Below are 24,491 nucleotides of genomic sequence, written 5' to 3'. Positions count from 1 at the left end.
ATTAAACAGTTTTTCAAAACTGTTTTCTGACTTTCCCTTATTTAACATTTTAAAGATATTTATCAAAATTCTGGTTGTAATAGTGGCAGAGAATGCTACTAAGATAATAATGTATGCTCCATTTTGGTAAATATTGTGACATCTAAATTTCCAATTCTGGTAAGTCCTATGGCAGCATTTTCCAAATCCGGTCAACCCTTTGACTGCCTTCCAGCACTAGAGTTAAGGGTCAAGTGAAAAGTTGAATTTACACTAGAGATGGCAAAATGGGCCCGGCCTGAGATCGGGCTAGGGCCAACATTTTGCTGGTCCATTTAAGGCCGGGCCGATTTGGCCCGGCCCGCTAATCGGCCACAAAACCCCCCCTCAGCCTCGCCCTCGCTCTCGCCCTCACCCTCGCCCGCGCCCCTCACTCTCGCCCACGCCCCTTGCTTGCCGTACTCGCCCCTCAGTCGCCCTCTGTCTCCCGCGCCCCTCGCCCTCTCTCGCTCACGCCGCCTGCCTCTGGGCCAAAAATGGTATCAAAAAAAAAAATTTGGGCGGGCCCGTGTAGGCCGAGCTAGGGCCAGCAATCTGCTGGCCCGTTTTTAAGCGGGCCGATTTGGCCCAGCCCGCTTGGCCCGCGGGCCACTTGGTGGCGGGCCGAGTTGGCCTGGCCTGGCCCGGCCCGGCCCGTTTGCCATCTCTAATTTACACTAACCGAAACCCCCCCCCCCCAAAAAAAAGGTTGAATTTCCAAAACTATATATATACATATATATTTTAAATTAGAATTAAAAGTTATTAATATCCGTACAAATAATATATCTTTAATTTGAGAATCAACAGATAATTATTTTTACAAGTAAATTTTTTTTTTTTTGTTACACATCTTATATTATATTTTGAGATTATTACCCTTATCCGGTCATTTACTGCTCGTGTCCTCGATTTCGACAAAAAAAATAAATCACAGGTAGAGGATTTATCTCATTGCGCAGAACAAAAAATCGAACTCATAACCTACTGATGTGAATCTCAATTTATCGTGATCCAACCACTTAACCTATGCTCTGGAGACTATCTTATATTATATATTGGAATTATCGCCCTTGCATGATCCCTTGCCGTTCATGCTCTCAATTTCGACATATGAGATAAATTACATGTAAAGGTTTTGCCTCATTACGAAAGACAAAGAATCGAACTCATAATATACTAATACGAATTCTAACTTATCGTGACCCAACCACTTAATCTGCGTCATCGATGCTATCTTATATTATATCTTAATGCTAATAAGTGAGGTTTATTGTGCAAAAGAATTTAATACTAGCAAATTGAAATTAAAAAAAAAGAAAAGAAAAAGAAAGAAGGCATTGCAAAGTTCTATATCAACATTATAGATGCGAACATACAAACTGATGGGCTTTTAATTTTAAGACAACCCAATGAACAGTACTAACGGGCTCTTACAAGTTCAATATGCATATTACTGACATATCCATCATCTTAATTACATACAAAAACGAACCATCAACAACACAAACAACAATATAACCGATCATATTTTCCATAATCACAGTTGGGAGATTGCGCCGCCAACCGCCGCCTCTGGCTGGTTAGAAGCATTGGAAGCAAAGACAAAATTGTGAAAGCCTCGGTTTGTACATGGTTGGTTATATCTCATGCAATGTGATTAAAAAGGGTGGTTATAAGGTATAGCTTCCCTTCTTCAATGGCAGTGGATGAGGACGGTGAGATTTGATTATGAGATTGAGTCTCGAAGAATTAGGTTCAGTTCTTGAGCGCATTTCGCCACCAAACCGCCCCTCCTGCAGGGAATCATGAACCGAAAGAACTTTAAACCAGGGAAGCAATACGATTAAGGAACTCAAATTCAACAACCAAATATATTTGAAAAGGGTAGAAAAGAGGAAATAATTAAGCTGTTGTCCTCAAGTTTGCAATCAGGTTTAATAAACAATCAGCCAGATTATGGTTTCAAATTGATCGCAAATCAATTTCTTCTGATGACACCTCAACCTGATGACCTACCTACAGTTCCCATTTGATAACAAGAGAGAAAATAGCCTGTTTACCTTATAAGCGCTGGAAGAATTTTTTGGATCTTCTGGAGCTGGATAAAGCACTGTTTGCAGCACTCAAGTCTGGAAAAAAAATTTCGGATAGAAGTTATTATGCTATGCATGTAAATTCCTGCCCATCAACAGCCATACTGGAAGGAAAAAAGGCAAGCGGTCATACCTTTGCTCTGCCTGAAGATCGACTCCAATGGCTGGATGTACTGAAACAGTTGAGCGGACTACTGGCCCAAAGACTGCTACAAGCTTCAATAGCAGCTCCAGGGAAATATTAGCGTGCCTATACAAGTGCAAGTGTTATCCAGATATATGACGATCCTATAAATGAGTCGTTGCAAAATATACATTTTTATATGGCCCAAATTATCTTTATTTCTTCTTAGACCTATTTGAAAATCTTACAAGACATTCAAGTGTCATTATATACATGACGGCTCTCCATTCTATTTTGAGATAGGAACAGCAACCCCCAAACTTGGTTGATAATCAGGATTTATAACCAAGAAAGTATTATGAAGGGTTATGTCAATTTTGCTGGTTGTGTTAAAAGATCACGTAATCCATAATGACTTCAAATACAAAGAGCCACTGCAACTTACATATCAATGTTTACCGACCCAGGAAACATAAGATTGCTACTTATGAAAAGTTTTACCTTTCTATTTTGCTATCAAGTAAACTTAAAAGCACAGGTAGCAAACGAGAAAACAGATCTAAGCTGAGAATCTCCATTTTCTCCATGAGAACACCAACCAGATCTGCTTGTACCTACACCGCGTAGAAATGAATTTTAAAATCATTAAACAAGCAAAACTCGTTGAGTCTACTCATCAAAAACAGAACAAGCAACACATTTGAAGTACTCCAATAGATACCCACAGAATGATCAGGCAACTTCCTCATAGCATCAATAGCACCCTTAATATCATTCCGTTCCCAGAAGTGCCGCAACACCTGCAAATTACTTAAATTTTATATTCCCCACAACCCCATATAAAATAGGCAATAACAAATCAATAAGGTGTCACTACAAACACCAATCAAAAACCTTAAATATTCTGCAACTAAAGACTGATGGACATGACAACTAAAATTGCCAACACAGTTGACACAAAAGCCCCCCACATCAACTTAATTATGTTCAAATACACATTTATGTGTAGCTTGACTATTTTATTGGAAAGTTTCTAAGAGAACAGTTCATGTCAGCAATCAGTAAAAACTTACCTGTAATTTTGTTAAGCGGGAGTGAAGGGTACTCAAGAATACATCATGGCTCTGCATCAGACCTTCAGCAAGTTTTCCATCACTCAAAGATGTCAACTCCCTTCCACCAATTTTTTTATGCCTATTCTGTAAGTTAACAAGTAACATGATGAATATTTCATAAGTCAAAACTGCCAAAACATTTAAAAATGTGTATGTGATTAAATAAAGGACATGAAAATCTGAACTAACAAGTTTTACATCATAAAATGAGTTTTCCCCTTGCACCCATGCACTTCTAACTTTCACTTTGGGAATGGTTCATGACATAAAAGCCACATATCACATTGTGGCAAACAAAATTAAGCTGACTGAAATTTCATGTCAAATAGCAGATGAGGTTTGGTCAAATTAGCAGCACAGAACAATTCCAACTTGCTATTACTGATTAGAAATACATCTTTATCAGAATACTAGTACAAAACACTCATGAATGAAGAGAACACGGATTCCAGCAAGGACCCATAGGACAGCCATTAAAAGGGTTGCAAAATGCACCAGAGCACATCTACATGACTAAGGTACTGTTGTAGACACAAGACACAAATACGACACCTATGGACATGATAAGGTGCTAAAGCAGCATGAGGACTGAGCACTCCAACAAAGTAGACATATCATGCCAGGCATAAAAATCAATGTAAACTTCCAAATGCACGATTGACACTCACCCAAGAGTGTGTAGTTTATTATTATTATTATTTTAACTTTTTCACTACCAGACTCATGTCTACCATAGGATGTAGTTTGTGTGCAACTATTAAGAAAGATAGAACCACTATTTCTATTTTAAAAGCACGAGATAAAAATCAATTGTGAAATAAAAAAAATGTAGAACATCAGTCCTCCATTTAACCTTCTTAATTTTTGTAACCTTAAATACCAAAACCTTGAAACAAGAGTTTTCTATTTTATATATTCAACTTTGTAATCATATTTATTTTCTATTATATAGAATGTGAGATACTTTTAGGTAAAATGTCATAATTTTTTATTCAATGTGTCGCTGTTAAGTCATGTCCTAATATTTTCAAAAAATATCATGTTTAGTCATGTCATTTCTGTGCCCTGCATTCATAAACCAGGATGGCTACAAACATCCACAAAACAACATATACATAAAGATAATTCCAAATACTTTAATTTTGAAATTACAAGAATACCCATACATCTATTTCTATCTTAAAAGTAGTAAACAACTGTCCTTATATCTACGGTGAAAACAATATCCTCAAACATCTTCAGGGATGCCCCTAGTGCATGAGACTTCCCAATTTGTGAAAGTTGGGGTATGGTAGTTCTTGTATGCAGCTTTAGCATTATTTTGCAAAGAGGCTATTTCTAGAACTCAAACCTGTGACCTTCTAGTCACAGAGGAGTAATCTTACCATTGCTAGCAAGACCTACCCTCTATATCCTCAAAGAAATTGAAAATTAGGGTATTGTGTTCCTAGAATGAAAGAATCTTGAGGAGGAGAAATCAATAGATAATGTCAACTACATTTTTTTTACTGGTACAGATTTTCAAACACATGCCATAATTCATATGTGCTTTGTATGTCTGTATCCAACAGCATGAAGTGTGTCCAATGCTAAAACCATAATACAATCATCATCAAGAATATAAGGATCCTTATGAACATTTGGGCTAATTTTGGAACAAGGATTCTTTTACTTAAACAAAAAAAGTAAAAGAAAATGACAAAACTTATATATGTGCTCTTTTACATGCAAACAAAGAAATTCATTTTCCTTCCACAAATCCTAGTCCCAGATTACATGGCATTAACCATCTTAAGGTCTGTACACTCCATAATTTGTTAGCCATGTAATTTAAGCCACTGATATTATGCATACTGCTAAAATTATGAACATTATATTTGAAAGTTCAGTTAGGGATGATGTATGCAATCCAGATGGGATAAAGGATCAAGCCTGTGAAGTTGAGTTGAGGACCAATGACCGAAGTCAAGAGTTGGCTTACAAGATCTCCTTGTCAATAGGTATAAATGAGATAAGTGGCAGTTGGCAGGGATTAATTAGCTGGTAAGATATAGTTAGACTTAAAAAAGCACCACGAGTGAAGATGAATTTATAATGTTGCATATGGTACAAAAATGTTAACCCCAGCATCTAAGTAGATATATATACATATAAAATCTGATGGTAAGCCTAAATGGTTTGGTGCAGAACATATTTTGAACATATTATAGCAGAAGTATGTAGGTGGAACTAACATTACTAGCCTTGCCTTTTTTAGAACTTGTAAGTGTAATTGATTGGTCAAATCTCTTCTAAGTAGCATTAATTTTTTCATGGAAGAAAGGTTTCTGTAAGAAAATGTTACGAGATTCTTAAGAACCATGCATCTTTGTAATGGCAATGGTTTTGATTAATCAGAGGCAATGGGGAAGTAGAGATTTGAAAGCCATATTTGACTTTGTAGATTGTAGAAGAGTGGGGTAGAACAGAACATTTCAATTTTTCCAAATAAAAATACACAAATAGATAAAGCAATACAAATCAGTTCCCATCAAGAACAGTCACCTAACAATGCTAACTGCTGGAATGGGAGCAGATGGGGGCTTATTTTCAGATGCCAGAGTGAGCCCCAACATAATCTGTTCTTCAATACTATTGAAATAATATCAGAAAGTATAGCTTCAACCAACTTACTTTAAATTCACACAAACAATAAGAGTACATAGTCACAATTAACTTTAGGTTCACCATAAAACATGCTAGAAGACTACTGATTCAAACCCTGCATGTATTATGTATTCATCTGACAAGAACAATATTGCAGAATACTCTGTCATGCATGAATCATGCAAGATAACTACTTAGGGAGGGAAAAACTATACCGGCAAGGGAGCTGTTTTAGCTATCTTAGGTGTGACATCAGGAGTTGTATCAGGTGTCCGAACTTCACTAAATCTCTCTCTCCTTTCAAACCTCTCAACTAGACTGCGTGTGCGTCCCAGTACAACTGACACAGCAAAAAGAAGAAACAAATTAATCAAATACCCAATGAAGCTTTACAAACTGTGTAAATGTATTTAAATAGCAAACCTCCATTAACAAGTTTAACTGAATTATTCTCTTCAGTGCCTTTGAGGGACTTGTTGCCTGAAAATAATGTGAAAAAAAACATTTTCATTGATATGTTACTAAATCAAAAACTCAATGTTATAACATACTAAAGCAGAGATAAATTCAGTCATACATACAATATTGAGCTCAACATTCACGTGCATTCAGATAGTGTAACATTGTATGCCAAAAATGAAAAACCCAAGGATAAAATAAAAACATTACGGAACATATATTTGGACTTCAAGAAAAATTGAAATTAAGATGGTATTTAAGAACCTGCACCTTCATTTTATTAGCCCCTCTGATAAAGAGTTTGAAACTGGAAATGGAAGAAAAGATGTTTGAAGAAACTCTTTCAGAATAAGTTTTGGCAGCATTTCCTTCTGGAAAATTTAAATGATCTATAGAAACAGAAATAATATGCTGCAAATTCTAGGAAAATTTTAGTTTAAAAATGCATATTTGTTATAAGGGTAAATAACATACCTCAACTTTATACTTTGTTATAACAACCATTAAATGTTTAATCTTGTTACAATTTAGGCCCCCTTTAAAATTTCCATCAGACTCAATCTCCGTGAAAAAATTATCATTTCTCAAATATATAAAATATAAAAAAATAAAACAAAGAAACAGTGGTTGTCAGTGACTGTCACTTGACATTTTAAAGATTCTATACAAATATATGTACATAATTTTTCAAACATATATGAAATTTGCAATAAAATTTTGGTAGGCGAAGAGAAGAATCTCTTTGATTTTAGCAAGAATGTTTTGAAAAATTAAAGGAAAAAGCAACTTGGAAGAAAACCCATAGATTCCTGACAAAGAAGAAAGAACCTAGCAATGGGTTCTTCCACCGCTAGATCCGTAGAAGAGGTTACTAGCGGCAGCCAGTTGGCAATAACTACTTTTGTGTTTTGTATTTTTTATTTTTCTTTATTTTATGTATCTGCCACGTCATAATTTTTTGACAAGAAAACTTGTAACAAGATTAAAAGTTTAATGGTTGTCAAAAGATGAATTAATGTACAAGGACTAATTTGCCACAAAGCATAAAGCTCAGACCAACAATGTTATTTACCCTTTGTTAGAATATCTTGGGATATTGCTAGAATACTTTGATAACATTTTATGCAAGAACAATGTGGCAAATAAAAAAGGGAATCAATTGGAAATAAAATGACAAAGGAATAGCTAAATGCAAAAAAGAAGTGGAGAATTTAGAAGTGCATAAAATATCATGTAAAGAATTGCACTGTAGGGGAGGAAGAATGACTCAACAGCTTTCTTGATCAGGTGGTGTCTCTGCTGATAAAGTTTTTTCAAACTTTTGTGCAACAGTCTTGATATTCATATACTTTCCACCAGAGGTTTCTTTAGCGTCGTCTCCTACAAGCTTGTCATGGAACCTCGGATTCACAGCAGTTTCATCAATTGTTTTGGTAATAGATTCCATTTCAATTGGCACTGACAGCATCTTCGCATTAAACTGGGTGGCTGATAGGCTCCGGATGTGAGCTGGCTTGAGTGACCTACCAGGACTGGTCCTCTCAGAGGTAATAGATTCTCTTCTAAAATTACTCAAGACTTTTCCATCAGGACTGTCTCGAGGTATGATACTAGATGCTATGACCGATTTAGTATTTACTGGCATAATAATTCTCTCATGCATGCCAATAGCAGGAACCTGCTTCTGGATTGGCAGATGACTTATTTCCTTAGAATCAGATGGGAATACAATCTTAGGAGAGGTATGAGAACCAACTTTTTTTGAAGCAACTGGATTTCCACCTGCAGCTTTACAAAGAACAGCGTGTCAGACTCAACAAAGCATTTTTGTAAGCAAAGTACCATGTGAAACTGCAGGGAATTTATTGGGCGTCCAAATAAGATCCCAACTTGAGGTACTAAACACAAGTAATATAGTCAATTGTGTTTTAAGTATGGATACCATAAAACATGACTGTATTTTCGTGCAACACAAATCTGATATGAATACTTATATAAATTCACAAGTCCTATATGTTTCCACAATAAAAACAACCATAATATCCATTATATGAGACTGCAACACAGTTATACTACAATCACAGTCAAGCTATGACTGATATTTTCAGCTATAAAGCCAATGCAGCCTCTAGTAATAGAAATATGCTATTATGGAGAGGAGAGGACTGCTTCTGTATGTGTGTACACAGTGGGTGGTACACAAAACAGATGACCAAGTAGTCTTCCTTGGCCATGAAATGTGCAGTAATCATCTATGGGCAAACATATTTTCAAGTTTTACAGATTCACATATGAATCTGGAGATTAAAATGACCAAACAGCTGATAAAGACCAATAAAACACTGTTACACTACACAACTGTTCTATTATAGCCATTACTCAAGAGTCTCTATTTTTTTTTTTTTGTTGTTGCTAAGAAGCCACTACTCACGGTTATCACTGATATCCTTGCCATATGGCCAGTACAGCCTCTAGCAGTAGACCCCAAACATAAACCTTGGACTTCTTGTGCACTCTTTTCATATTTTGCTCACTGTTATTGTTCCATGATTCCCACAATTCATCTAGCTTAGGTATACTAACATTCCAATGAGAACATTAAGGTTAAAGCTGGAATTTAGAACAAGAAGCTGGATATAGCACACAGAATATTTTCAATTTCGTTTTCTTTTTATTTTCAACTAGAGATTTATGGACATATGAGCAATAACAATTGATAGCCTTAAGTATAAAAATCTCTTAATTTTTCTTTTGATAAAATTTCATTCTCCTGTGACTTAAAGAGCAGTTCCTTGATAAAGTGGTAAGGTTGCTCCATTGTAATCTGGGCCAGGTATTCAAAAATGAAAATAACAAATCCATAGATAAGAGTAAGGCCATAAATCTGACCCTCCCTCAGATCCATAGTGTACTAAATTGAGATTGCCTCTCATGCCTTCCCTGAACTTTCTATGAACTTGTAACATTACTCAGAGCAGAGAAATAAGAATAAGAAAGAGGAGGAGGAGGGGTCTGGAGAAGGGGGGCAGATACAAAACCAGGAGGAACAAACAGAAAAGAACAGGGAAAGATAAGAAGAAAAAGTGAGAAAGGGGATCAACGGAGAAGAAAAAAACTAGAGAAATAATAACAATCTCTGTATTCATTAATTAAAATCCAAATTTGAATAATTCCTACATTTGCAAGACATTTAAAAATTCACAAAACCTTACTAAACTAGGAATCAAATTAAAGTTGGAAAAAAGCATAACACCCTGATCCTAACTAACATGGAACCCAAATTAAGGTGGGAACAAAAACTTAAATTCCTAAATAAGAAAAACCCTCCATAACTAGAATTATAAAATTCGAAATAATTATAATTATTGATCTCCGTCAATTTTTTTTCCTTAACAAGTCATTCAATTCCCACATATATAATTTAATCTCAAAACAAGTTATTTTGTGAAACCATTACAACTCTTCAAATGCAAAATATATATATTGATGAATTTAGGTTTACTATTACACAAAAGGAACTAATTGGTTAGGTTTCTGAAATCCATTACGTGTCAATATCCAGAAAATGTTACATTGCAACTGCTTCTATTCCATTGGACACTGTCATTTAAAACCATGTTTGAGCTCAGAATCCACACTCCGTAGCACTAACAGATGAATATGCAAGGGATATCCAACATCAGGACATCTTTGGGTAAGCCTCAATTCTCTAAATCTCAAATAAGAATAAAGAACTTACTGTCAATGTATATATTTTTTATTTCTTTAGTATCATAATCGAGAGACCGGCAGTGTGCACTTGAAGCAGTCCTTCCCTGACTCCTTACTGTCGCCATAGGACTTTCTTGGCGATCAAATTTCTGCTCAGAGCAGGTATCAAGCTCAGGAACTGAACCGGCTGCATATGGCTCAACAAACTGGCACAAAGAAGACAAATGAAAAGGATGAATTCAATGCAAAAGGGAAAATGAATTTTAAGATGCAGAGGTATGATAAAACTTTTACTGAAATATGAAACAAATAATCAAATAACTAGAAGGAAAAAAATACTAGAAGGCAACTACCGAAATTCAATGCAAAGAAGACAAATGAAAAGGCAACAAATACTAGAAGGCAACAAGCTGGCACAAAAAAGACAAATGAAAAGATAAAATCAATGCAAAAGGGAAACTGAATTTTAAGATGCAGAGGTTGGATAAAGCTTTTATTGAAATATGAAAGAAATAATCCAAGAACTAGAAGGAAAAAAAATAATAGAAGGCAACTACCGAAATTTCAGCAGCCCAAACAGCAGCAGAGTTCTGATAGTATGAGCAACCTAAGAGTTTTCCTTCATGAATACAGAGGTCTCCCAGCGTTGACCATCTCATATTCACAGTATCATGACAAACTGTAGGTTCCCATGAATAAACCTGCAGTTGGAAGGACATGAGTATGTAAAGGCTACTTCATTTATCCAAAACCAAATCCTTGATTTGGAAGTGCAGGAGATCATAACCTTTATATTATCATCTAACCCACAAAAGAGGGTTTTCCCATCAGGGTGAAAAGTAATTGACCGCACTCCTGTAGCCTGGAATACAAATGGGGAAACAAGGATTTGTAAAAAATATTGTATTTCAGACCTTTAGCAATGAACTTCCACAGCTTGAATCCACAATTTCTTTGAGAAAAGGGAAAACAAAAAATTTACAAAATTTAATAGGTAATTGATCATTTTCTTTTTTATAAGTCATAGGTAATTAAGAAACATCAACCTCACAAAGTTCACTCTATCAATAAAGATAGAATAAAAAAGCCTAGATACCTCCGGTCCAGTAGATCCAATCAATTCAAAAGTCTCCAAATCCCAAAACTTCACCGTCCTGTCTGCTGAACCTGGAATACAGCTGACAGATAATTACAACTTACCAGAGAAAGTCAAATAAGAATCAAATTTATATGAAAAATGGGGCAGAAAATATTGTGTTAATGGCAAATTGACATATTATCTCACTTGCCAAATTGGGAAACAATTGCATGACAAAATAGGCCTCCACCTTCCCAAGAGCTGTTAGATTATGACATATGAAAAGATATAAACATTTTCTTTCTTTCCGTTCTTTCTTTTTTCTTTTTCTGGATCAATTTAGAAAAGCAGTAACACATGCAATTCAATTGTTGTAAGCTTAATTGTAGAAGTAACACACAGAGGGCAAGATAGGCCCATGGTTTCATTTTAGGTGCACTATCCTAGAATCACAAGGCACTATTTTTCCATTCTAAAGAGAAGAAATCAATTCAACCAGTTTTGATGAAGATAGCATCAACTCAAGTTCAGAACATATTATTCCTCGTACTGCTCTGTCAAGTTCAAAACATAATATTCACAGCATTGCTTTTAATTAGCAGTTTAAACTTCCACAAAGCTTTGACATTTAGACATAATCATGTGAAATCCCTATGAGCGATTTCAACATTATATCATGAGAACTACTTGTAACAAAATGTGGGAACATGGAAATGTAGACACATTATGGAAGGTGACAACAGAGAAGGTGACAAAGACCAACAAACCCACACAAAATAATCCCAGATTTCACATTGTTGCAGAAATAATTTTTTAGCACTTGGTGCAAAACAAATGAGCTTCACATTATAAATACCTGGCAAACAATAAGTAATTTGCATTTTATAGCCAGTATGAACATCATCCTTCCTAAATAATATATTGACTTTACTTCTTCATGTTGAAGGTAACAACTGTAAGGTTGCTCCTTTGTTACAGGAAGGTCACACAGATTCAAGTTGTAGATACAGCCTCTTTGCATACAAGTGTAAGGTTGCATGCAAAAACAGCCCTCTCCTATCTCTCACAAAGTAGGTTATCTTGGGCATTGATTGTGCCCTTCTTGAGGTTGAAAAAGCCTTGACAAAATATCTAAATAACTACAGAATTTTATAGTGCATTGGATATTGAATTTGTGTAATTCGGTAACGTTGGTTATTGAGTGTAAGTCTGACATTTACCGGAAACTAGAAATATTTGGCTAAAGAAATGTAAGTGTAATATTCTATGCACAACCATGGTGGTTCTCACAACCCCAAAACTTAAGAAATTTAGGATTCATCAGCTTAACTATCTTAAGTGGTCCTGGCTCAGAAATGCTTCTCAGTGTTGGCCATTAAGCGCCGCACCACTTAAGGAATTTCAAATGCTGAAATAATGCCTGATTTGTGGGTTTTCAACTCTTTGGACGTCTCAAGTGGAAAAGCATTTGTAATCTTCGCATGTGACACTAGGTAAACAACATGCCACATGTTCAAAATTCAGAAATGCAGAGACAAAAAAATAAAAAATAATAATAATACCATTTTTCTAAATTCTTCATCTCAAGTAGTATCAATTCAAATATCTTAGATCAATCATCCAAAAATGAAAAACTGCACCTGGCATTTTATGTTATAATAAGAATTCATTAAAGAAAAAAGAAAAATTTATACAATAGCTATAAGACCAGCTTTGTTGTATGACACAAAATGTTGGACAATTAAGCACTAACATGTGCAAAATATAAGCGCAATTGAGATGAGGATGGATAAGATAGATGTGGGGCTATACAAGAAAAAGATTTAAAAAATAGAAATGAGGATATTTACAATAATAAGGTCATAGTGGCTCCTATTAAGATTGGAAGCATGAGATACAAATAAAATGGTTTGATCATATGAGAAAAAGACCAATACAAGCCCTTGTAGCAAGAATGGATGGAATGGAATGAAACAAGTACTTAACAAAAAAAGTAGAGGAAGACCAGAAAAGACTTGGTGGGAGAATTTTAAGTATGATATAAGTTATAAAGGCCTTAGAGAAAATAAGGTCATAGATAAAAATGGCACGCTAGAATTCATGTAGATGACCCCACATAGTGAGATTAAGACTTGATATGGTGGTGTTGTTGGAACATCTCAAATAGTCCAAGAAGCTGAGAAGAAAGGATGGCAAAGACCAAAGAGGACAAAAAATACTAAATGGACAACATAAGTGATAATAGATAACTTGGTATCAAAGGATTACGCAGGAACTCCCCAGACCGGAACCAAGTACTTGCCTGTTGCCATAAGGAACTCAAGGGGATGGAAATCTATGGACCGTATATGTCCCTCATGGAACTTGAAATCATGCAAGAGCTTTCCAGCAGTTAGGTCCCATACCTGTCCAGAAAAAAAGGTATGATAATCAAAATAATTCAAAGAAAAGTTACTTCAATTTGAACTGCCAATAGGAAGTCCTTATTACCTTTACAACATTATCAAGCCCACCAGTTACCACCCACCGACCATCGGGAGAAAATTTTATAGTACTAACCCCTCGAGTATGGCCCTTATATGTGTGAACACATCCTTTCTTTCTGATATCCCAGATCTTTAGATTAGTATCCATGGCACCAGAGGCAAGAAATTCACCAAATGGATGGAATTGAACGGCAGTACAATAGGATCTGTGTCCAGTAAGGGTGCGAACGACTACACTTCACAAGAGTAACAAGAACTAGATTAGGGCAGGCCAACTACTAAAGTCCTCTTTATTGTGACAGATTTCAGGTCAGGAAATATCAGTTACAGAATATAGACCCTCTAGTTTGATTACTCGCAGACCAGGGGTAAAGACTACTGTGTAAGAAGCTAAGAATTAATTTAGCCTCCTATATTAAATTGATTTTTTTTAAATGCATAATCAACCAGTATTCAATTGTGTGCTTCCATTACTTTGAAGCAAAGAAACATTATACCTGTGAGCAAGCTAAGACTAAATTTTATTGACATGATGAAGACCAAAGGAACATACTTTTTGTTTCTTCCAAATCCCACAACTTTATGGCACCAGAAGAAGCTCCAGCAAGCACTAAAACCTCAGCGGTATCAAATGTCACAGATTCTACTGGACTTGTGTGACCACATAAGCTCTGCAAAATCACACTGCTTAATGCATGCTGTAATAATATATCATAGCATCTTTCAATTATAGATTGCCATTTAATTTCGTTAATGTTGGATGTTAATTAAAGATGTAGCTGCCATATAAGCTTACAGGAGAGAGAGAGACCAGCCATCCACACACTCAATGAACAATAGTCAGTCTCTCTCTACAATGATGAATAACCATGTGGGTCATGGTTAATAATGTCAGAGATGGGGGGTTTTCATGTGGCAGTGGTCAAGGCGGCTTTATGGGTGTGGGTGCTGAGTTTGAGGAGGGTTTGGGGAAGAGGAAAGAGAGTTTCAGAATATAGGGTGTAACAACAGTCCAGAGTCCACAACTGAAAAGAAAGTTCAAAGTGGTTATTGAAAAAAATTACAAGTTAGGTCTATAATTGAAAACACACTGAAGGATCGGTATTTTTTCGGTAATATACCCTAATAAATTCAAGCCTTAATGCACAACATCAAGAGTAAATACATCAAAAGTTACTAAATACTACACATATCGAGCCTTAATCTTAATCTTAATCTTACTAGGTGAGATTCGGTACGTGAATTCTAACTTACTAATCATCTCATTTACACTAAAAAAAAAAAAAAAAAACTTATTAATCATCTCTATCTATTTCCATATCTTCAATAAGCTGCTTATAACACGTATCATAACTAGGGGTCCCCCATTGAGTTTTTCTTGGTCTTTCCCTACATTTTTCACTGAAAACTTGTTAGATTCCATCCACTCCTCACATGTCTTCATTGGTCTTTCTCTCACAAAATTAAACCATTGTAATCATATCTCACATATCTTATTTTCAATATGAGCTTCTTTGATTTTATTATGAATAATTTCATTTCTAGTTATATCTTTTCTTATATGAATATACATCCATCATAACATTCTCATTTCTATTAGGCTCACATTTTACATGTATTGCCACCTTAATACCCAACATATTGTGCCATGTAAAAAAACAATTTCCACAACGATTTGGTACTTGCACTTTTTTTTCTTTTTGCTGAATTACACTTTAAATTTTTGGATGTCTCTTTTTGTGCCCGACACATATTCCAAACGTTTCTCCGAAAGGTCCAACCATTTCCCAGAAAAAAAGGAATTTTCAAAGGAGTAGCAAAACAGGATTTCGAGGAAACACAATTGTGCATCCAAAATGAGTTTGGTAACTATGTCCAAACTGCTTACGGTATTTTGCTTTATAATTGAGTATCCAAATGCAAATCGAAATCCAAATTCCCAACTCTAACTCACCATCAAAGAGTCCGGCTTGCCAAATGACCAAAGATTTACTTTTTGATCATCCCCACCGGTGATTAAAAGTCGACATGTCTTCTTCCCGATATGAACACAGTTTAGACCTCCTGAATGAGCCACGAACTCTTCTGTTTTCATCCAGTCAAGAAAACAGATGAACCGTATAAAATTGCAATAAAACTGAACCAATCCCTAACACCACCCGAGCTCAAAACTCTACCCTCTTTTAGTTCATCAAGAAAAAAAAATCATTAATTAAGAAACAAGCAAACAAAACAACGAAGGCAGGCAAACTCTTTCGCTCGGCTCAGCTGAACTTTAACCGGACTAAACAACAATCAATTAAGTCTGTTTCCTCTCTTTGCTGTTTTTCTCTTCTCCTTGTCTCAACTCCCTCGCAACCACACAAAATAATACAAAACCCTAGGATTACACCAAAAACTCGATGCAGACAGCTCGCAGCAAGTCAAGACTCAGTCAACAATTCCAAAGGATACGCAATTTATATCCGTGCTTCGCCATTTCCGAGAGAATTCCAGTTCCGAAACGGGAACACAATCGACGAACTGAACGTCTTCCTCTTGGCCTCGGTCTACGTGCCCGAAGTGGTTGTGAGGCGGAGACGCGGTCGAATACAACAGTAAGGAAGTCAAATTCGCGAAGAAGATAGATTCGGCTTCTATATATGCCTATATATATATATATATATGAACATATATGTGTTTTGATTCTGTGGGTAGAGATTGAGAAATCCACAGAGAAAGATAAGAACTGGGTTCAGATTGCAAATTCAGCGACTTCACAGAGAAAGAAGCCTTGTCGCTTCTTTTGAGAGACGCGACTGCTGCTTCGATGCTGTGTGGCGGATTAAATACCAAACGGTACATTATTACCAATTTTATGTAAATTTAATGATATTTCCCAAGTTTGAAGGCCCTGAGGTTTCGGGTCCTAGTGTAATATAACAAAACTTCAGGACCGTTGGAATAAAATAAGAGGATTACATTTATATATTTTTTTGCAATGAACATCAATATTAAGCTGAAATTATGTTGTTTAAAACTTATCTTGTAATGTTAAAATTTGGAGGACACTCACTAAATTAACAAATATAAAATGGTTTTCACATTCACAATATTAACCATGACAAATGACCAAAAAAAAATTAAATCTTTTCATGAATTTATAAATTTATTTAAATATTTTAATTTTGTTAATTACATCCCAACGTTGAAATTAAAAAAATATGAATGGGACTCATATGTATAATTTTATTTTTTATATGTGTACATGTGGGTTTAATTTATATATATTATATATATATATGTGGATCCCACTTATATAATAAAAAATTAGCATGAGTTTGCAAGAGGGAATCCTCTTAGCATTTAAACTATAAATTATCATGGTTGGAGAAAAAATATATTGAATGTTTAAATGGTTAAAAAAAATATAATAATTATCACATATAAGCCTTTTATACATGAAGGTGGCTTAACAGTTAACTATGGATGGATGGCCGTTACTTAATTTATGGGTTGTTATTTACTAACTATAATTAATAGTGAGAGTATGGATAAAAATTCTATTACCCATTAATAATTAAATAATACTTAATTGAGGTATTCTTTATTTGTATTAATTTTCATTTCTCCAAACTCTTTCATCTAATCTTATTTTTTAGGTTAGTTGGACCATAAATGGAATAATATACTAATATAGTTTAAGAAAGAGATTAGTGAACATATATACCAATCAAATTGGTAAAACTCAGGAAATAGCCCGATTTCAGTTTTCTTTGCTATTTTTAGTTTTCTTTGCACATGAAAGTGGCATGTTCTCATTGTTATTTTCATACCATTTTTAATTTTTTAAAATAGTGAAAATGTGTTTATTTTTATATTTTTAAAAATATAATTTTGAAAATAAAAAAAATTAAATAAAACTCAGAATAACAAAAAGTAATTTTGACTATTTTTATCATAAATATGCTCAAAATTTATAAAATACAAAAAACGTTACAGATAAAAAGAACGCATTTTCAGTAATCTCAAAACAGACACTCAAAGTATAAAAATGAAAATAAATTCAAAACTCAAAATTGAAAGACGAAGAGAATAATTCTTAATTTTTTTTAATAAAAATATAAATTAGTCATTGTAAAAAAAATTGAAAAGAAAACAAATATTACAAAAAGTAACATCTCGAATTTACTTGTTAAACTCAGTCTTCACCTCTCCATCTAATCACATTAAAATCATATCAGGACATTTTATGCTATTTTAATATTCTTTAGACGTTATTTTAATTAATGTTTATGTAACATGAATGCTCATAAACAATGACATTATTAATTTATTAGATTTTATATGTAAATTTTTGAACCAACCCCTCTTGAATCAATAAATTTTTTGAGCGGCAGGGTTTGTCATGGGGACAAACCGTAATATCTGAAATTTGGAGGGGACAAACGTAACAGAGACACGCCCCCGACCACCCACCAAGACCAGTCGCGGGTTGTGCGGTGGTGAAGCCCTTCTACTTTCCAGCCCTTTCTCATTTGAATTTCCAAGCCCATGCAAGTTGTCTATCTATCCATCTGAGTTAGGCAAAACGTTACCACATGATAACCAAAGCGTTTATAGATCTACAAAGGCCATGCAGCGTCTTTGCACTCCACCACACAGTGTTTGTGGGCGAAACACCACGTCTACCACATGAGATGCATTAGGCCCACAGACCCGGCTGTTGGGATTTCACATACGGGTTTTGTGTAGTCGTAAAATATGTAAAGCAAGTCATGTGCAACGAATCAACACAAAAAACCTTATATAGCTTAGTAATTTATGCAATATGCAGTAATTTGAATCAAAATCCAAGATGAGATACAAGCTACGTCTTGGAGATACAGGTGTTTTGAGTTAGCTTTCTCACTTCTTTTGACAAGTTCCTTCTCAAATGTGAAGGTCTTAGACTGTTCACACAAAAACAAACAATAATATCATTTAATTTTTATTTGTGTTGGTTGAAATTGGCCAAAAAGAAGATGAGCAAATACCTGTTCATTAAGAAGAAAAAATATTCAACTCATGAGCAATATAAAAAAGAAGAAGAAGTGAGAAGAGGCAAAGACCAAGAAGCTTGATTGCTTCTCATTTCTTCTTCTATTTATAAGCAAGGCTTGCCGAAGAAACTCTTTTTCTTCATTTAGTGAAAAAATAAAAAAACCCACCAAGTTTTCATGAGAAATCGACATCTGACAGTTTGGGGAGTTAAACCCTAAATTATTTTTCATAATTTTAACCGGTTAACAATTTGCTTTGATTTTTAAAAAGATATATAATAGCTTAGTTTTTCAATACCCTAAGGGAGCATTTGTTAAAATGAACAAGATAAGGTGGTATTAAAATAAAATTAAGATACTTTCCGAATCAAGATATAGAATGATCAAGATAAGGTCAGGAAGTATTTCAAGATTTCTATCAGACTGTTTGTTAAATTTTTTAAAATCCACTAATAACTGTACTTTTTTTTTCATATATTTGTTAATACATATGATAAGTATCAAAATAAGAATTTTTTACCAAAATATCACTATTACCAAATTTATAATTAAAATAGTATTTTATGATTAATATGAATTGTCTAAAAAATTAAGATTAAAATTAAAAATAATATTTTATTTTCTAAATTCATGTTCAAAAATAAATTTAAAAAGAGTTGAAAAGTATAAATAATAATTGTTAGAATTACAATAATTCCACCTAAATAATTTAAAATGGCCAAAACATATTTTCATAATAGATAATAAAATATAAAATTAAATAAAATAATTTAAAAATTGATGAAATGAATTATATTAGTTAATAAAATATATATAGAAAGAGAAAGAAATTTAAATTTTAAAAATTAATGAAATGAATAATGTCATTTAAATTTTAAAAATTATCAAAATATATAATAATTTAAAAATATATTAAATAATATTAATTATAAGAGTTAAATAAATAAGTTTTTTTAATAAATTTAAATTTTTAAAATGCATTAAATAGCATTAACTATTTTGCAAATGGCAGATAAGTAATTGAGCCTTATCTTGAAAAAGTCAGATAAATTTATCTGAGATGAGAGGTCAGATAAATTTATCTTGAAAGGGGAAGACAAGAGATCACATGAGATATTTTATGGAAATGGTCAGATAAACTTAACAAACACGTTGGAAAAATTAAATATTCGGAATGCTTCTTATATATGACATTTTCTGTCTCTTATCTTGATTAACAAACATCCCCTAAAAAAAACAATGAACCGTTTTAACTTTGTTTAAAACAAATTTCAATGGAAAGATCTTATTATGCCATATGCCATGCCTAAATTTGCTTAGACTATTCATTAACTTTTAATGGAATCCATTAACTCTTAAGATGAATAAATGATATGCTATAAGCTTTTTGTTATTTATTTTGTTGCTTCACTTTTAGGGCATGTGACTTTTTAGTTTTATCCTCAAACAGTAATTAAGAAACATCAACTCATTTGACATTAATAGAACTTTTAATTTATTTTGGTAAATACATGACTTTATATACTAATAAAAAGAAACCACCTGAGAACATTCTGACCCATGATTAGGATAACTTTGTATACTCTACCAGATTTCAAACACCAAATGCAAGACAACCATATTATTTTAAGTCAAAAGATCATTTATACGATCACAATTAATAACAAATAATTAATTATCTTACCCATATGATTTGTTATTAAGATCACATTCGATGCATTATTCAACTAACAATTATCCGCATATTTATTATATACATCTCGTGCTTTATAGCATATGACTCACTATATCCTTTATCGTTAGTATATTATACTAATCAAATATAGTAAACTTATATGTTATTCCATTCTCGATCTATTTATAAATTCTACAAACTAAGAGCAATTTAAAAAATCTTGTACTAAATAATCTCATTCATATATTTTTAATAATTTAAGAATGAGATTTTTAATAAGAAATCTAGAAATTCATTCATAATATCATAAAAAGATATAAATGAAGATATTGTGTCATGTTATAAATTATAATATGCAAAAAAACATTAAAATACTGTCTTAAATGTTATCTGTATTTATTTAGTATTAGAGCATATCACTAACATTATGAAAATAAAAATAAAAAAAAGATATTTAAATGCAAATAATCCACAAAAGGGATTCATTAAAAAAAAATAAAAACAACAATAAAATGAAAGGAGCCCTTCAATTGGGGCTGCAAAATTGTAGATTGACAGATGAAACAGCTTCATTAAAATATTATTTTCATTAAATAAAAGAGCTTTATTACCTTTTCATATTATTAGCCTATTTGGAATTTTCACTGTAAGCCAGAAGAAATAGGAAAAATCATATTATTTATAATAATTTTATGAAAGTAGTAAAATTTCGTAGCACTATTAAATAGGCATATATTCTTTCTTGCCCTCGTAAGAATATTGTGATTATGTGACAATTATATATAGTCTTTAATTCATTTAATTAAACACGCATCTTACAGATTCGAAAATTTCCCAAGCATATGAAAATCTTCAGATTTTTCGTCGCCTGATCGAATGCTCTATGTACATATCAAATGCCACCATCTGTAGAATTAATCCTCCTCGGAATATTGGTATCGATATACAGCCGCGAGCATTTTCAATCTTGGCCTATTGAGGTGGAGTGTGAGAGATCAGGTTTGGAGCGAAGCCGTGGCGGTTACCGGTCACTGAGCTGTGTTGCCGGGGAGGCCAAGAGATGCGATCCGGCGGGCAAGGCAAGGCGATGAACGTCGGAACACGGTCGCCGGGCATCAACACTGATAATTCTCTGGCATTTAGAGACACCTGAGGATAAAACAAAAGACAGGTCTACCGATCACAATTCGGAAGCAGAATCAAGTGTGAATTGCGAGATCTAGATGAACCTTCCATAAATCAATTAGGAGATCCATGATCAGAAGATTGAACAGAACTTTCTTATAGGATTCTCATTCGATTCGAAATTATAAAACTATTTGCACAAGTTTGAGATAGAATGGAATGTCGCGTGAATATACAAGGTTTGGGTCAATCGCATACTTTGCACTATTGAGTCCGTGATGATATGATATGGGAGCGAGAGACTCGGGTATGTTATTCTTCTATTATTTTTATGAATTCATTGAACATATAAAAGTTGAAATAGGCGTGGGCCTTGAGTAATCTTAAAGCTTCTCTACACCATATAAGAATAGAGAGCCATCATGACTGCCTCATCATCATTATATTGGGTAATTCCTTTCAGAAGTACAAAAGTAGATAAATTTGTGCACCATTTCTCCATTTCATATAGAATTGAGAGTTGCCTTAACGAGTGTCTTACCCAGTGAGAGTGAAGGAGAGGATCATGTCATACACTGGTCATCTAATATAATATATAAAATATATACACACCAGTCAGCAATTTCTGCTCAAACAGAACACAAATGTCAACGCATAATTGAATAGTTAATGTCTGTTTAATGAACTAGTAATTGGGTATAAATATTCAAGGCTGCTGCAAGGAAGACAATAAACTAATTAAGGCTCTGGGCAGGATGAAATGGTGACGGCCTGTCTCCATTCAGGTGCTGGTCAGGGTTGGGATCGTCAATATGGCCATGGGCAGGGAAGGGCAGGGATGGGCCTAATCAATATTATACAGCTGTGTGGCTCAACTCCATGAGGCAAGATCGCTTTTGTCTTGGTTTTAAAATCTTTTTCTTTGTCCTACCATAATGATACCAACAGTAAAATAGATTACATTGTATCTTATGTATTATATTTTAATTTTTGTTTTAAGAGCCTGCCTTTTATGGATTTTTTTTTTTTTTTTTAGTTTTTCTCTCCTCCTTTTGCTCCCCTCATCTCACAAACAATTGTGTCGGTCTTTTTTCTTACATGTTTAAATTATGTTAATGTTGATAATAAATTAAAAAGTATATAAGTTCAATAAATTAAACTGATCCCAAAACGACATGTTTTAGATAAATTGAAACAAAATGAAGTGTGATACAAAAGGATTGCGATAATCATATATATAGTACCTAGGCTGTCTAACCAGGGCCAACAGACAAGCCAACAAAGCAGCTCCTAGGATGGGCCATTCTTCAAAGTGTCTTAAGCTAACAGACAGTGCAGTGCCCTGATGTCTCCCAATTGAAGAGAACGTGCACGTGGGCTTATGATAAAAGAAAAACCTAATGAGTTAGCTTATGGGGATTCTTAATCACTGGAGACAAAAAGTTCACACAAATGGGTTTCAATCAGCTGCTAATTTGGTGTTTTGCAATTTGATTAATTCCTGTGTACCCCAATTCTAAATTTCTTTTTTTTATTTTTTATTTTTTTGCACAATAAAATTAATTTAGACGACAATTATCTAACGAGGATGATTTTGATTTTTGAGGAAGAACCCATTTGTCAGATCCAAGAATGATCAAAATTCAAAAATACGCTTTTTCTATTTGGTTTTCCGGGAAAGAAGGTCCGAACCAATCGTCCAAACAGGCAGGAAATCAACAGAGAAAACAGATACGGAAGAAGAAGACTCACATGGGGCGATGGAAGATGAAGTTTTCGGTTGGAGCTCATCTGTGACTCAATATCACGACCGTACCGCCGGCCGGCAGGAGAAGGAGACTGCGAGGCCGGGCCGAGAAAACGCTCGAAAACGGCCATGACAAGGAACATGGAGACGAGAATTGCGGTGGCGACGAAACCAAAAGAGACTGCGTTAACGGAGTTGTCAAAGTGCATCCAACGGGCATCATTCTGTGGGAACGGCGGCGGTCCAGTTGCCGGCGGCGAGGCCCAGTGATCAGATTCCGCCATTGTTGTCTCTTCTATGCTAACATCGTGAGCTGGGAGAGACCCACAACAACAAAGCACAGATCGTCACAGACAGTTAGAGCCTTAGAGGAAGAAGAAGGAGAAGAAGATACTGTGGAGCAGCATGGTTTTCAAGGCGTTTCCAAAGTAACTCAGTTGGTAAAACCAGCCCCGTGCAGCCTCCAGAAACAGAGGAGAGAGAGACAGGGGGAGAGGGTGTGAGTGGCTTTACAGACGGATGACCAGAGCTTTGAAAAACTGGGAGCTTTGGGATATGTAAACCCCCTTTCTACTAAATATTATTAAATATTATTCGACTTAATTAGTTATTAATATATTCACGACAAACATGACAATTTAAATTTAAATTTAAATCTTCTGTATATCTTTAATGGTGATATAATTTTCTACTAAATTTTCTTAATATTGGTCATTTTGAACAAATTTTGATTAATTTCTATTCTTTTAATTATTTCAGTTTAATCATTTTTTTTAAAAAATAAAAAAATTGGCTGTCCCAATCCGATTTTATTATTCATAAATTCGATTATTAAGTTGCTCTATTATAACCAATTAAATTAACCAATTGACAACTCCAATTAATACCAATTATATGCAGAGTTAACTGGATGCAAGTCATGTGATAATTGAGAAAAAAATATAGTTAAATACATATTATTTACATCTATTTAAATATAAAAATTAAGGTTAAATAATAATAAATATATTTATTTTTAAACAAAGTGTAATTTCATTAATTTATTAATTAAATAACTCAAAACACAATATATTAATCATCAACTAACATAATTATTTGAATATTAAAAATACGATACAATAATTAATATTATTGAAAAACTAAATACAAGATTTGGTATTACCATTCAAGAAAAAACTCAATTAATTTTT

General features: G+C 34.0%; 2 protein-coding genes across 4 annotated transcripts; both read right to left on the bottom strand.

Moving 5' to 3' along the window:
- Nucleotides 1-1,386: 1,386 nt before the first annotated feature.
- LOC127795425 (katanin p80 WD40 repeat-containing subunit B1 homolog KTN80.2-like) lies at nucleotides 1,387-16,554 on the bottom strand. Of its 3 annotated transcripts, none has more exons than XM_052327083.1 (18): nucleotides 16,188-16,554; nucleotides 15,688-15,818; nucleotides 14,287-14,404; nucleotides 13,738-13,964; nucleotides 13,550-13,652; nucleotides 11,266-11,336; nucleotides 10,957-11,031; nucleotides 10,727-10,870; nucleotides 10,198-10,375; nucleotides 7,731-8,240; nucleotides 6,423-6,479; nucleotides 6,215-6,339; nucleotides 3,312-3,437; nucleotides 2,964-3,038; nucleotides 2,740-2,852; nucleotides 2,248-2,364; nucleotides 2,082-2,150; nucleotides 1,387-1,814 (listed from the first exon to the last, which is right to left on the bottom strand). In XM_052327083.1, exons 1-18 carry the CDS (start codon nucleotides 16,210-16,212, stop codon nucleotides 1,748-1,750), a joined length of 2,331 nt encoding a protein of 776 aa, XP_052183043.1. In that variant the 5' UTR covers nucleotides 16,213-16,554; the 3' UTR covers nucleotides 1,387-1,747. The 3 variants fall into 3 exon arrangements, with proteins under 3 accessions (XP_052183043.1, XP_052183042.1, XP_052183044.1); XM_052327082.1 differs by having other exon boundaries at nucleotides 7,731-8,246; nucleotides 16,188-16,553; XM_052327084.1 differs by lacking the exons at nucleotides 15,688-15,818; nucleotides 16,188-16,554 and having other exon boundaries at nucleotides 7,731-8,246; nucleotides 13,738-13,969; nucleotides 14,287-14,410.
- A 4,486-nt stretch (nucleotides 16,555-21,040) lies between these two features.
- On the bottom strand, nucleotides 21,041-23,835 carry LOC127795416 (uncharacterized). The gene is made up of 2 exons (XM_052327077.1): nucleotides 23,307-23,835; nucleotides 21,041-21,578 (listed from the first exon to the last, which is right to left on the bottom strand). Exons 1-2 carry the CDS (start codon nucleotides 23,583-23,585, stop codon nucleotides 21,402-21,404), a joined length of 456 nt encoding a protein of 151 aa, XP_052183037.1. The 5' UTR covers nucleotides 23,586-23,835; the 3' UTR covers nucleotides 21,041-21,401.
- Between the last annotated feature and the right edge of the window lie 656 nt (nucleotides 23,836-24,491).

This window comes from Diospyros lotus, chromosome 2 (genome assembly GCF_014633365.1).
Source record: "Diospyros lotus cultivar Yz01 chromosome 2, ASM1463336v1, whole genome shotgun sequence".
In the NCBI taxonomy this organism is placed as follows: domain Eukaryota; kingdom Viridiplantae; phylum Streptophyta; class Magnoliopsida; order Ericales; family Ebenaceae; genus Diospyros; species Diospyros lotus.
Note: the sequence above shows the minus strand (reverse complement) of the source record. Positions and strands in the feature narration are given on the sequence as shown.